Consider the following 14,597-nt stretch of genomic DNA (forward strand, 5'->3'; position numbering starts at 1 on the left):
AGCAAAGATCTCACTCTCTGAGGAGAAAAGAGGAAAAAGGAGGTTTTCAGTGAGGAAGAAAAAGATCGGCTCTCCTTCCCTCGCAGCCCTGCCAAAGCCAGTGCTTGGCTTCTCTTTCCTGAGGGAGATCCTTGCCCGAGCACTAATTTTCCTGGTTTGTTCCTGAGAGCGCTGCTGTGCTGCAAGCACCGTGGTGCCCTGCCGTCCCCTCTTCCTGGCACTTCTTGCTCCTTCAGTCCAAAGACCCCACTTCCAGCTCTGGCAACTCTCTCCAGTCCTGCTTTTGCTCCACGGTCACTGCTTTCCCCACAGCCCTCTGGTTTAGCAGGGACTCACCCCGCGCGGCTCCCAGCCTTGGTACCGGCCGGGTGGGAGGCATTGCCAGTCCAGAATGACACCGTTGCAGGGGTGGTGACAGTAGCGTGGGCACAGCATCCCTGGCCACAGTGCCCTGGCAAGCCACATCATTTTAACACAGGAGATAAATGGGTGCAGGACACCCAGGCTGGAAGCGCAGGCATTTTGCTACCCTAATCTCCCTGGCTTGCAGCCAGGATCTATGTCCTATCCCTAAGCCCTACCTGCCTGGGAGGGAGAAAGAGATAGGGGACAGGAGAAGGGCCAGTGCGGAGCTGCAGATGGCACACACGGGCTCGTTATTGTCACGGTCACTTGGAACTGAAGGCAAAAAAAAATCTTGGATTATCCACACGGCACCTGAGCTTAACCTCTGGCAGGAATGTTCTGGTTAAGTCCAGGGCACACACATGAAATAAGGGCTAAGGGGCTTGAGGAACTGCTGCTGCTGCTGGATGCCAAGCGCAGACAAAACCTCATATTGTTTGGGCTGGTTTGGAGGAGGGAAGGAACAGGGAGAAATGCGCAGCATGAAGAGCAAAACCAGCCCGATACCCTGGAGCACAAGGAAAGTGCAACCTCACAGAGACTGATCAGTCTTGGTGGGGTTCTGTCCCACCGCTATCGAGGGGTGCCTCAAATGACTTCACCAAAACTACCCCCACGTCCCTCCCTTTCCCTTTTCACCACAGCAAACAAAGAGTAGTCTGATAGAAAGCTGCACAGACTTCTACTGTCTCATCCCAAAATCCTCAGAAAAATGTCCCAGATTTCAGGAGAACCCCAAGGGGGGGCACACCCGCTGTGCTGCCTGGCCTGCTGCCTCTCTGAAGGCAAACACAAACCAGGGAAATGCCGGTCGGCCAAGCCCAGCTGCCAGCACAGGGACACAGCGGAAGGAGTGAGGACAGTACCACAGCAGTTGGTGGTTCCCAGGCCTTGGGACCCAAAACCGCCTGGGAGCAGTTTGGTGGGGAAAGCACCGAGTTTTTTGCCAAGAGCAGAACACGCAAAAGGTGCTTGTCATGGATGGCCTGGGAGGGAGTGAGATCCTGAAGAAAGAGCAGCACCGACTTTAGCCAAAGGGGAAAAGACTCAGGCAAGTCCAGAGTATGGAGGTAGAGCTCTTTTTCCTTCGAGATGTGAATGTGGATGATTACTCACTTGCAACATTTCCTCCTCTCTGTAGGTGTCACGTTCTTGCAGATCCTGGTGCACCCTGACTTGCTGTGGACGCTTCTCGGTGGGAGAAGCTGGAGCATGGTGGTGAGACAGGCTCTCTGGCCTGAGCTGTGGTAGCAGTGCACATTGCTCAAGGATGAGTCTTCCCTCTTAGCTTTCTTAGTCTTTTCATCTCCCTTGTTCACCCTTTGTTTCCTTCCCCTTTGGTATTTGTTTGCAGCAGTTCACAAGCAAACCTCAGCTTTCCCAGGGGACTTCTCTGCTCTCCCCAACCTCCTCTGGGGCACTGCAGTATGAAAATGCTCATTCGCTCAATATATTGTCAGACACCCTGTCGTGGGCCAAAAAATACCTGGTTTGCGCTGGGAATTTTAATCAAATTAATTTATTGACAAGTCACAAACCAACCAACACTTAGACACCTCTCTGCCCCACATCCCAGTCCCCCATCCCTGTGCCTCAGGTTACACCCAGGCCCTTTGGTGAGACCATGGGCAGTGCAGGAGCTGGGGGTTGGTGCGTGGGGGTCCCTTTGCCTTTGCTGCTCCTTGTGTCCTACTCAACTGCTCCAGCATGGGCTCTTCCACTGGTCACTGTCCCTTTGGATGCTGTACCTGCTCTGGCCTTGTCTCTCCTTTTTCAGCGTTCACTTCCCTTTCTTAAACATGTTTCCACAGGGGCCCTATAAACTCAGCTGGTTGGTCCAGTTTTGGGGTGCAGTGGGTCTATTTTGTCCAGTGCCAAGCCAGCTGTGAGCAGCACAGGGCAGTCCCTCACGTCTTCCTGCACAGACAAAACAAACAATGACACCCTCAAACATGTCACCATGCTCTCTGTGACACACTTTTCTATTCTTTCCTTTCACCTTCAGGTGTTACTTCTACTGTTTTGGAAAATTATATTCTATTTTCCGCCTCTACGATTTGCTGAGTCCTTGTAAGATGAATACAGTAATACCTCATAAAATTTTGACATCTCTAATAGGGTTATACACATCTGTACTACACCTCAGGGGTCTCTAGAGATCGAAACAAAAAAGCTCCAGAAGCCTATTTTTTTCAGCTTCTAAATGGCATTGCTGTGAAAATTTGCCGCTTAATCATAAAGTCATCATGTTGTCGCTGACACTCACACCCCCATCCCAGGGGAAGAGGATGTGTGCTCAGTTTATTTCTTTTTCCTGTCCCATGGTATGTTTTGTTTAATATCCCAAAGGAAGCAAATGCTCTTAAGTGTAATTTCTGCTGACTGGGGACAAATATTTTCTAACAGGAGTGCTGAGCAGCACTGCAGAGACAGCCTCAGCCACAGGTGAGATGCTCCTCAGCGGTCAGGGTCAGGCCGAGGGGCAGAGAGCGCTGGGAAATCCCGAGCAGGGAAGACAGAGGGGTTATTTCAGGCTGCGTGCAGCCGCGAAGCTTTTCCTGGCTCTGTCCCATCCAGGGAAGCAGAGCACATGACTCCCGCTGCGGTGCAGGGAAATGGCAGTGGTTCTGCAAAGTGGGCTTTGTTTCCTTTTGGTTTCCGAGAAACCACGTGCTTTAGACAGAAGGCAGCCAGCAAGCTCCGGTGACAGAAACAGATGGCATCTTCTACCTGCCCAGCCATTTAGGATCCGGCAGCGATGACTCTGCCTGCAGAGCTCATTGATGCCCCAGTCACAGGCACTGCAAAGCTGCCCATGTTTTCTTCACCTTGAAAGTTCATGATCAGTTATTTAAGTTTCATGTTTAATTTAAATAAACAACTCTGTTTATCATGCAACAGGGGTTAATCCCCAGCTCAGCAGCCACACCTCTTGTAGAGGATGACTAGAAAGGGCTTGGCAGCTGTAACTTTTATTTTCCTAACACACCCCATACTGTCAGACTGAGGTTAGAGCCACCCATAGCAGGTATTGCCAGGTTTCTTGGATGCATAGCTTGAGATGCTGACACTCAGTGCCGCTTTTACAGAGATGACAAACAACTGTATCTGCTCCGTGCTCAGTATCTGAGGTTACCAATGTTACTAGCTCATCAAAACAAGCAAAATTAGGAGCTGCAGTCACAACTGTTGGTGTCAATGTCTGAATGCCAAAGCCCGCATAGCACACAGGTGGGAAAGACCTGGGGCAGATGCATGCAACTTTCCCAGCTGCCACCAGACAGCACTTCTCTACCCAGTTCAGAGAGCAGTAGTGGGCAGGGAGGAAGCTGTGTTGCACTTTGCATGGGTGAAAGTACCAAGACCAAAGGGTAAGAAAAAAACAGGAGTACTCATCTTCTTGGGACCTAGACACCCAGAATGGCCCTCATGTAGATTAAAGACAGGTGCCATCTGACACAATAGAAATGTACAGTTTTCTGTTGTGAATACTTTTATTGCATGCACAAGATTTTGAATGTGAAAACAAAGGTGATGTATTCAAAATAGTTCAGCTTTTATACATCATAGGGAATAGTATATGTGCAGATTAATCCTCTGAATGCTACTTTAATGACTGACAGCATTAAGTACATGCTAGCAGTGATTCTAACACAGGCATTACAGCTAATAAAGATGCCAGTGCAGAATTGTCATGCAGTGTATCCAGCTAACCAAGTATTTGCATTGGGACAGGCCAGTGTTCAGCAGGGAAACTCTACACCCTTAGTGAAAGGGAAAAAAAAAACCCAAAAAAACCCCCAAAAAAACCCCTAACAAGTGGTGCAAAGGTAGTCACCACACCCCACCACCAGACCGATGCCCAGCCAGTCTCCAAGCAATAGCTACTTTGGAGAAACTCCCCCCAGTTTTATTGCTCACCATGAGGTTACAGCATATGGAAAAAAAACCTTGACCAATTGGGGTCAGCTGTGCTGGCTGTGATCTCTCCCAGCCCCTTGCTCCCCCCGCCAGCCTCCTCGCTGCAGGGGCAGAGTGAGAAACAGAGATGGCCTTGCTGCTCTGCAAGCACTGTTCAGCTGTTGCTAAAACACTGGTGTGCTACCAACACTGTTTTGGTCATGAATCACACAGCAGCGTAAGAGCAGCTATGAAAAAAATTAACTCCACCCCAGCCAGACCCGGTACACTGCAGGATCACATCCTTTTCTTGGACAAATTTGGGTTCACACAGGCCACACTGTGCTGAACCTGTGCACAGGTGCTGTAGGCAGGAAGCAAAGAAATGAACTTTTATGGACATGGAAAATATCAAGCCCAAATCAGAGATGTAGAGAGTAGCCACAGCTGGAGAGAGGGGCTCAGGCAGCAACATAAGCACTATTAATATCTGCAATGTTACAATCTGGCATTCATATCTTCCCATATCTTCCCAGTTAAAGAGATCAGACTACCCAATGGTTTAATGGAAACAACACTGCCTCAAGTTTTGGATACAAGCCTGCAGACTACATGGAGTTACTGCTTCACGGAGTATCTTGACTGGGACAAGAGCTCTTTAATTACACACAATCTACATCAATGATGTTCTGAAGAAAACTGAAATCCATTGAATGCCACCCCTGGCAGAGTTAAACCTGGATTCTAGATAAAGAGACCTGATATCAGAGGAAGAGAGGATGCAGCTGAAAGAAGGCATCAGGCTAAAAGAAACAGTTATAGGCTGGTATATGTGGAAGTTAGAGACCAATCTTAAAGCTTTGTATCAAACACAGGTAGAGTACAGATTATTATATTGGTGGTATGGACTATTGTGTTCAGAGATGCAATGGGGCTAAGCTAGAATGGCAAGAGATAAAGCAGCAGATAAACCTGCTGTCAGATACAACAGAAAGAGAGGTGTTGGACTGAAAGGGTTGTTGGCAAGGAATGGAAGGAACCAGAGAATCAGACTAGCAAAATGTTTACCTGAGAGAGCAGAAGGCTGGATGATGGACTTTATGGTCCATTTGCCTTCTCTATTGTAGTAGTTATTGCCTCCCACTAAAGCCATGCTCTGCCTTGAGTTATTGTCCCTGCTGTTCAATGTACTGAGCATTTACGCAGCTAAAAAATCTATTATAACCACCTGACTTTGTTTGGAAGTAACGTCAGTGCATGTGGCTTTAAATTCAGTGAGCCCAAATTTAATATCCAGCTTCAGTTGACGGTTCCTCCCCAGCTTTGTGTCTGGCATTGGCACTGTACAGGAACCAAGCTGTTCCATCCCTTCCTCATCTATGTACTGAGCATCCTGCTTTTCTGTACAGTAGAAAGAAAAGCATGCACATGTTTGATCTGGTTCTGATGGATGGAAATTATAGTGGGCAACTTCATTTATATTCACTGACTCCTCAATTCCCACTAATTTCTTGAAGAGATTTGTGCAATAAATATAGCCATCAGCTTTTGAGACCCTTCGTTTACTGAAGTCATGGATAGCAGCATCAAATTTTTGACTTACTGCTAAACCATATGTCCGAGCGCTGACTCTTGAGGTAACAATGTGTGGCTTGATGCCAAATAAAACAGCCCCTTTTGCAATGGCCACTTGGGCCTCCACTGGACAAAGGATATGATACTTCTTGCTAAAGGCCTGACTGATCGCATCTCTCAAGATGATGCTAGATGCAAAGCCCCCCACAAGCAAAATGTACTGGACCTTGGCTATCTCAGGCTTGCCAAGAATTTCCCTCAAAGTACAAACAATATTTCTGATACTGTAGTCAAAAAAGCTTTTCATTTTCTCATATGTAATCATGATCATCCCGTCACACCACAAAGCTCCTTTTACTTTTTTGAAGAAGTGGGAGATGTTCTTCTTGCACTCTGCCACTCTGGTCAAGTTATAGTAGCAACGTATGTAGACCTCCTCTCTACTAGCAGAGCATTTCTGTAGACTGAAGCAGTACATCATATGTTGTAATTCAGTAGGGTGGCTCTTCACATATTCATCCCATACACCATCACTGAATATTTCCTTGAGGAAATCAGTGAAGTTTTCATCCACTGTGTTGCCTCCCCATCCACCTCCAGCTGCCTTGTGTAACTCCTTCAGGCAATAGTTTTCTTGGATCTCATGTACTGTAATGTCTATTGTGCCACCTGCGCACACACAGATAAACACAAATTGTTAGCTGTGTACATGAGGTCCTTACTTTCCACTGAATATAATCTTACCTTCTGAACTCCTGCTTCGCAAGTGCACTTTGCTGCTGCTTCCTTTTCTCATTCTCACTCCTCCGCTATTGCCTGCACACCTCTAGATTTCCTAAATTTACGCACTTCTGTTTACAAGCCTGGTCTTTCAAGGTTCCTACAGTAATTGCTGATGAGAGCTAGATGCTCTGACCTGCTCCCTGCACAAGCCAATCTCCTTTCTGATCATAAAAGGAGACTGGCCTCCTCACACAGAGAGTTGACTCCTGCCTTTTGATATACAAGCTCTGAGGTAGGATGAGCAGTGGTGGTGAGATGCTCAGAAACTTGTGGTCCCCTTGATGCCTTTTCAGTATTTGTTCAGAATCACCAGACTACTCTTGGCAGAAAATTCACGTCACACCAAAAAAACTCACACAGGAAACTAGAAAAATTACTAAGTGCTCCATCAAATATTCTTAGTGATTTACTCTATGAAGCCTGCTAGCTAATCTCTTGGTCAGTTCACTGGGCACTACACTTGCTCCTACAGAGAAGGCTGTGAGCTCAGGCTATACAGCAGCTTGTGGGTGCATGTCGGTGGCTGACACTGGGACATGGTGCAGATTGATCTGGTGTGATGGCAGGAGCTCTCACTATGACTGTCTGGCCTGAAGTTCCTGAAAGGCAGGTCCTGCTTGACCAACCTGATCTCCTTCTATGACTTGGTGACCCACCTGGTGGATGAAGGAAAGGCTGTGGATGTCATCTACCTGGACTTCAGCAAAGCCTTTGACACCATCTCCCATAGCATTCTCCTTAGAAAGCTGGCAACTCATGGCTTGGACGGGCGTAGTCTTTGCTGGGTAAAAAACTGGTTGGATAGCCAAGCCCAGAGAGTAGTGGTGAAAGGAGTTAAATCCAGTTGGCAGCCAGTCACGAGCGGTGTTCCCCAGGGCTCTGTTTTGGGGCCAGTATTATTTAATATCTTTATGAACGATCTGGAGGAGGGGATTGAGTGCGCCCTCAGTAAGTTTGCAGATGACACCAAGCTGGGTGGCAGTGTCGATCTGCCTGAGGGCAGGATGGCCCTGCAGAGGGACCTGGACAGGCTGGACCCACGGGCCGAGGCCAACTGTATGAGGTTCAACAAGGCCAAGTGCCGGGTCCTGCACTTTGGTCACAACAACCCCATGCAACACTACAGGCTTGGGGAAGAGTGGCTGGGAAGCTGCCCAGCGGAAAAGGACCCGGGGGTGCTGGTTGACAGCCGGCTGAACATGAGCCAGCAGTGTGCCCAGGTGGCCAAGAAGGCCAACAGCATCCTGGCTTGTATCAGGAATAGTGTGGCCAGCAGGAGCAGGGAGGTGATTGTCCCCCTGTACTTGGCACTGGTGAGGCTGCACTTCAACTACTGTGTCCAGTGTTGGGCCCCTCAATACAAGACAGACATTGAGGTGCTGGAGCATGTCCAGAGAAGGGCAACAAAGCTGGTGAAGGGTCTGGAGCACAGGTCTTATGAGGAGCAGCTGAGGGAACTGGGGTTGTTTAGCCTAGAGTAGAGGAGGCTGAGGGGAGACCTTATCACTCTCTACAACTACCTGAAAGGAGGTTGCAGTGAGGTGGATGTTGGTCTCTTCTCCCATGTAGTTAGTAATAGGACGAGAGGAGATGGGCTCAAGCTGCACCAGGGAAGGTTTAGATTGGATATTAGGAAAAATTTCTTCACAGAAAGGGTAGTCAAGCATTGGAACAGGCTGCCCAGAGAGGTGGTGGAGTCACCATCCCTGGAAGTGTTCAAAAAACGGGTAGACAAGGCACTTTGGGACATGGTTTAGTGGGCATGGTGGTGTTGGGTTGATGATTGGACTGATGATCTTAGAGATCCTTTACAATCTTAATGATTCCTAGTTTTTACTTTCATTAAAATATAATCCAGCCACCAAGCCAGGAAACATGAAATTGCTACTCTACCCTTAATTGGTTTAGTGGTGGACTTGGTAGTGTTAGGTTAATGGTTGGACTGGATGATCTTAAAGGTCTTTTCCAACCTAAACAATTCTATGATTCTATGATTCTAAGTGCATGACAGCATGAGACAGTCAGTGACTTCCATTTGCAATGGATCAGGCCTTTAGCAGTCCTATCCTTTCCTCCCATTTTTCTGCCTGTCCATGGGATCTCATTAAGTGAGAAATAAAAATAAAGGTAAAAACCCCATGACAAGCATAGCAGTGGAGCCCAAGCTCCACTTTGGAAACAGCCATGCTCTGCACCCAGCAAAGATGGTACCTATTAAACAGGGAAAATTTTACCTCCACAGTCAACAACAATATACTGGATCCCAGGGGAGTCTTCAAACTTCTTCTTGTCACTGCTGTCTGTCATAAACCCTTCCTGTGGAAGCTGTTTGCACCAGAGCGATGCAGCCTCTGGCTCCAGGGCAACAATCAGCTTCTCAGAAATCAGGTCAGAGATGAGTCCTGCCTAAAATCACAAGAGGGAGGTGTCAGTTCAAGGAAAGGTGGCAAGATCACTGCTGCATGAATGTCACCTGCTAGGGAGGCTGTTCTCCCCCCAGGAGCCCATGCTGGGGTGGTGGTTCTTGCAACGCTGACCTCTGCGGGGCTCATTTCTACACAGTGGTGGGAGGAAAGGGCAGAGCAGTTGTTACTGCCAGCTTGGGACTCTCCTCCACCACCCCCAACGTGGGAGGTTTCTCTCCCTGATAGACTGGAATTTGAAATACAGGTTGGTTAAATGTTGAGGAGTGCCTCTGCCTTGATAGGTAAAGACTCTCTGAAGATAATTCGAGGAAGAGTAAAAAGTAAAAAAAAAAGAGAGTAAATGCTTTTACCTCTTTTGCCACCAGCCGCATGAACTGCCTGGCAGCAGCGCTCCATATGGCCGGGACAGTAATGACCCAGGTGATCTCCTCCTGGTCACAGACGGTTTGGAAAGAGGCCTCTTGGATGGTGTTCAGGGCATGTTCTTTCAGGTAGCGCAGGCTTTCGGAAAAGACTGTCAGGGCGGGAAGCATCTTTCCATTGCTGGCTTTCAGCTCCATGCCAGAAGTGACTTTCTACAAAAAAAGGTCTCAGGGTCACATGTGGCAGACTCAGCAAGAGACCCATCCCCTTCGCACTGCACAACCTATGGCACAGAAGGAGGTCCTGAGTCCAAACCTGAGTAAATTCCCAGCAATAGCTTCAGTATTGTGGCAAACTGCAGCCTAATGGACACAGGTCAGCTGCCAAACCACTTACCCATGACATGTGTGATTCAATAGGCAAAATACCAGCTGTTTCTCCTGGGCCAAATTTTGTAAAGACCCTGTAGATCCTCCTGAACAGCTAGAGGGGAGAATTGTACTTTCTCTGTGACACCACCATACATTTTCCAGGTGTATGTACAGAGACTTCAGACCTTTCTGGTTGCACCTATACTTCTGTGTATGACATTAACAAAATATATGCTGGACAAACATGTAGACAGATAACCCTCTGGTCTGACACAGTTTCTCTATAATGTCTCCTCTTGGCTTATGAGTGTATCTTGAGGCAGGTGGCTGCCCTGGCAAATTTTTTAGTCTTTTCCAGGAGACCAAAACTCCCTCCATCAGTCCCTGATTGTCTACTCTGTCTAGAAAGAGTCAGAATTGTTGCCTGTATCCAAAGAAGTTTCAGGAGCCAGCCTTCACTGCACTGTACTTCCCTTTGTTTTGCTTCAGCAGCCACCAAAATGCCCCTAAATTACAAAGATGATCAACTGGATAATCAGCTCTATTAACCTGGGATCCTTTACAGCCAATGGAGAAAAACAGGCAGGTCCATGTGCTGCCCAGCTTAAATAAGACAACCAGGAAAGGTGAGGTGAGTCCTGCTCTGCAGGTGCAGCTGCTTAAGAGAAAGGGAATCTCTGTTCTTTTTTACTTACAATCTAATCTCCTGTCACTGTTCCTGGCTTAGTTAGGAAAGGTTGATATAAGGAAGCTGTTACGACATGTCCTCCATGGACACTTTCTATGGAGATTCAGAAATAGCTACTTACGTGTCTAGGAACTGGTGTTCCCTTTTCTTGTCTCTGACCCCTTCTAATGGTTGCCCAGAGAGGTTATGGAATCTCCATCCGAGATATTCAAAAGCTGGCTGGACAACAGCCTTGGGCAACCAGATCGAGGTGGCCTTGCTTGAGCAGGGAGGTTGGAGCAGATGACCTCCAGCAATCCCTTCCAACCTCAACCGTTCTGTGATTCTGTAATGAAATTTCCCTTAAACATTTTCTTCTTGGGTGCAGAGAAATGGGGTTGAACTAAAACCTCTCTCCAGCCCCCTCTGAAAGTGAGTGAAAACCCATCACTCCACAGGTGACACTGTGGCAGATCACATTCCCAGCTTTCCTGGGGAGGGAAGCCTTCACAAAGACCTCCCACCTACCGCCTCCCCCACATCCAGTTCAGCGCTCATTGCTTAGCGCTGGGGGATGCCAAAGAGCAGACACAAGACTTTATCTGGGGCTGGCCCTGTGCTCTGGGTTATTCCAGAGCCCGGAGCACAGACAAGGAGGCCCTCAGGTAGCCTAATGTTTGGCTGAATGAGCAAACCCAAAAAAAAACTGTGAATCTTTTTTGTCCAATTCTGCACTAGCACAGAGCCTTCAAAGAGAAATGATAGTCACAACACACTTGGAAGGACAGCTAGCCACCCTTAAACTGGCTTCAGCATATCATTTCAGGGGAGGGGGAGACAAGCTAGAGGGAGGTATATAACACAGTGATCCTGAGGTTGCCCACCTCCTTTGAACTACAGGAAGCTTCACTTGTTCCCTGTTGAGGACTGAAGGCAGCTTTTCATTAAGAACAAGTACTTGGCTTCACCAAAGTGTGCAGTCAGGTTTTATTGTCTTTAGACAATGCAAAGCATCATAAAGAAAGGGCCCATGAAGCTTTTGGCTGATTAAGAAAATAAATAATTTCTTCTTCAGTTCATCAAAATGCCCTTTGATTTCCATTCAGTCATCCTCATCAGCCAGATTTACTCAGCCCTCTTCACCAACTTGTCTAAAGCCCACCCCTCAGATAAATCACTAGCTCTGACTCCCATTTAGCAGTAACTGTTCCACCTACTGTGTTGTACAGCTGCATCTTGAAGTTCTGGAAGAAGTACCACTTGTCAGCTTCACTGGAGGGCAGGCTCTTGTACTTCATCACAGCATCGTAGCCAAACTTTCTGAACTCCTGCTTCTGGTTGAACAAGATGCACGTAGGTGTCTTCGGGGTCCTGAGCCCATGCTCTGTTCCCCAGTACACTTGGCGGATTTGGTCTGTACCTGAAGCAAGGGAAAAACAGTACCCACTGTAGGACGTGCCAAAATCTATAGCAACGACGAAGACTGAGTTGCTGGCCATGGCCGACAGCAGTGCAGAGGTGCGCAGCTCGGGGAGCTACAGAGTAGACAGATAGGACTGAAATGAAACTGTAACTGAACTGGCTGATACTGCTGGGTAAAGCCACCCCTCCGACTTTATTGGCTGAAGAGAGATATGACACTAGACACAGTGCAAAGAAAAGAGTGGTTTTTCCTGTAAAAGGGTGTGTGTGGGGGGGGGGGGGCTTATTTCTGCCTCTTACAGCAGAAAAATCCCTTTGTAAAATCAAGAAGGCAAGAAGGCACCTGACACTTGCAGTAGCTTCCTGTGCTCCCTCACAGCACAGTCCCCAGTGCTGCCACTCATTTCAGCAAACATTTTCTGCTGCTGTAAAGGCATGGATACATCCGAGTTTTCTTCCTACAGCAGAACAGGGGGGTTTGAAGGAATGTGTGAGTGCGTTGATCCTGGAGAGATGACTGCAGAAGGTGGCAGGTATGTTGCACAGGGGGTGTCTCTGGCTAAACTTACCAAGTTTAACCTTAGTAGGTCTGAATACAGTAGGTCTGAAGCACTGGAACAGGTTGCCCAGAGAGGCAGTGGAGGCCCCATCCCTGGAAACATTCAAGGTCAGGTTGGACGGGGCTCTGAGCAACCTGATCTAGTTAAAGCTGTCCCTGCTCACTGCAGGGGGGGTGGGCTAGATGACCTCTAAAGGTCCCTTCCAACCCAAAGCATTCTATGATTCTATGATTCTAATATCTCTACAAAGTCCTTTGGGGAGTTGCAATGAGGGACTGCAAACATTTCCTGACTGTGAAATATTTCAGTAAAAGCTCTGCTTTCTACTTCCTATCTGTCACAGGGGCAGTTAATTTCCTCAAATTCAGCTCAAGTTCAGCTCCAAAGGGTGAGGCAGATCTTAAATGGGTGTCAGAGGAAGAGAAATTGGAAAGAACAGTATAAACAGTGTAACAGACCCCAAGCTTTGGGGACTCAGTCTCTGAGCTCAGTTTTGCAGGGAAAGGCTGACTTAAATTAAGATTTTATACTGGATTGTTGAGCTTAAAGAGAAAAAAAAAATATCCTCAGTAAAAGACTGGAAGTTAAGTGATTTAACTAAAAAGGAATCAATTCAAGTAAACAAATCCAAAATCCATTTCAGCTGGAGAGGAGCAAGGAGGTGCTGGGGAAAAGGGGCAGAACAGTCCTTTGCAGCAGCCGTGCAGACTTGGCTCAGCATAAACTGATGGTGCAGCCTCATGCTTAGGCTTTCTCTGATACTGCCTTGCTGCAGGAAGGAGCTTGCTGTCTGCTCCACCTGTATCTGAGCTGCAGGAGTACCTCAACCTGGGATTTTCTCTGTAGTAGTAGCTGATGTTTGGGATCCTCTTTAGGAAATAGGACACAGAGCAGTTGTAGAAATGAAAATTACCTTGAGAACATATAGCTTTGTTCTTCTCTATTAAAAAAAGTCCACACCCGTAAGTTGCGAAGTTTATTTCAGCAAAACAGCCACCTGCATTTGGTGTTCCCACACTCTGCAGGTCTGGGTTGAATTTGTTTTTCAGGAGTTGTCCCTGTATCCTGCCCACTTCATCCAGACTTAATGATTGCTTAAATCCTCCATCTGTGTTTTGCAAACCCTGGCCTGTGCAGTCCTCTGAACTGCACCAGGCATCATCTGGGACAGTGCCAGGTCACTTGTGCCAAAACTGCATCCAGGAGTGTGCTGAGCCATCATACGCACTGGAGCCTGTATCCTGGCTCTGATCTATTCGCTACCGTGGATGTAGCCGTTGGGGTTGTCTTTTATAAGGTACCTGTTTAGAGTATGTGATTTCTTCACCTTCATCTTAAGAATTCCATTTTCTTTTTTCCTCAGACAAATACTTGACACCATGTGGCAACCATCAGCCCATGGAGACGAGACTTCAAGGCTAGAGGCATTACGTCATGGTCTGACAGAAAGGCTGGCGCAGGTGGAAAAAGAAGTAAGGTGAGTCTGGTGATCAGAAATTACAGTGTGTAGCGTGGCCCCTGACGATCAACTGTAGCTGGGGTATGCTAGGACAGGTTAGATGGAAGATTACAAATAAGCCAGACACAAGGAGGGCTCCAAGTTAGCACCAGATTTTGTCCAGGCTACATTGGGAACCCAAAGCCAATTTACAGAAGCTGTTTGATCTGCATCATATAACTTGCAGATCTTACACTTTCAGAGTATTTTAGTTGCACTGTTGGTACTGCCTGGTATTGCAGTATTTTATTTGCACTATTGGTACTGACTCACAAAATCACAAACCACCTACCTGGCAAAGCACAGACTTGAGAAGTTTTGGTAGCTAGATTTTTTTCCCCCTATGGGCTGATCAGGTATTGGAGGGAGGAAGTTTAGCTTGTGCATTTCTTAGGACTTTAATGGATACTTGCCTACTGACTATAATGTGTTTTAATATTTCTTTCTTCCCCTGACGGACTGATGGACAGTGAGAAAAGAGTTTGGTGTGACTCTGTTGATACTCGACCACAACTTCTGGAGAGTTACCACAGGTAATGTGATTCTTTATATTCAGAATACCTATAAGAGGGGAAAAATCATAAATGTTTCTGCGACTATAACTGAAACTTGAATATTCAAGCCTTG

The 14,597-nt window shown here is 47.3% G+C and overlaps 1 protein-coding gene across 1 annotated transcript; it reads right to left on the reverse strand.

Moving 5' to 3' along the window:
- Positions 1-5,503: 5,503 nt before the first annotated feature.
- Positions 5,504-11,989, reverse strand: LOC104026008 (heat shock 70 kDa protein 12B). Its single transcript, XM_075705408.1, has 4 exons — positions 11,708-11,989; positions 9,440-9,664; positions 8,898-9,069; positions 5,504-6,549 (listed from the first exon to the last, which is right to left on the reverse strand). Exons 1-4 carry the CDS (start codon positions 11,987-11,989, stop codon positions 5,504-5,506), a joined length of 1,725 nt encoding a protein of 574 aa, XP_075561523.1.
- Between the last annotated feature and the right edge of the window lie 2,608 nt (positions 11,990-14,597).

This window comes from Pelecanus crispus, chromosome 1 (assembly GCF_030463565.1).
Source record: "Pelecanus crispus isolate bPelCri1 chromosome 1, bPelCri1.pri, whole genome shotgun sequence".
In the NCBI taxonomy this organism is placed as follows: domain Eukaryota; kingdom Metazoa; phylum Chordata; class Aves; order Pelecaniformes; family Pelecanidae; genus Pelecanus; species Pelecanus crispus.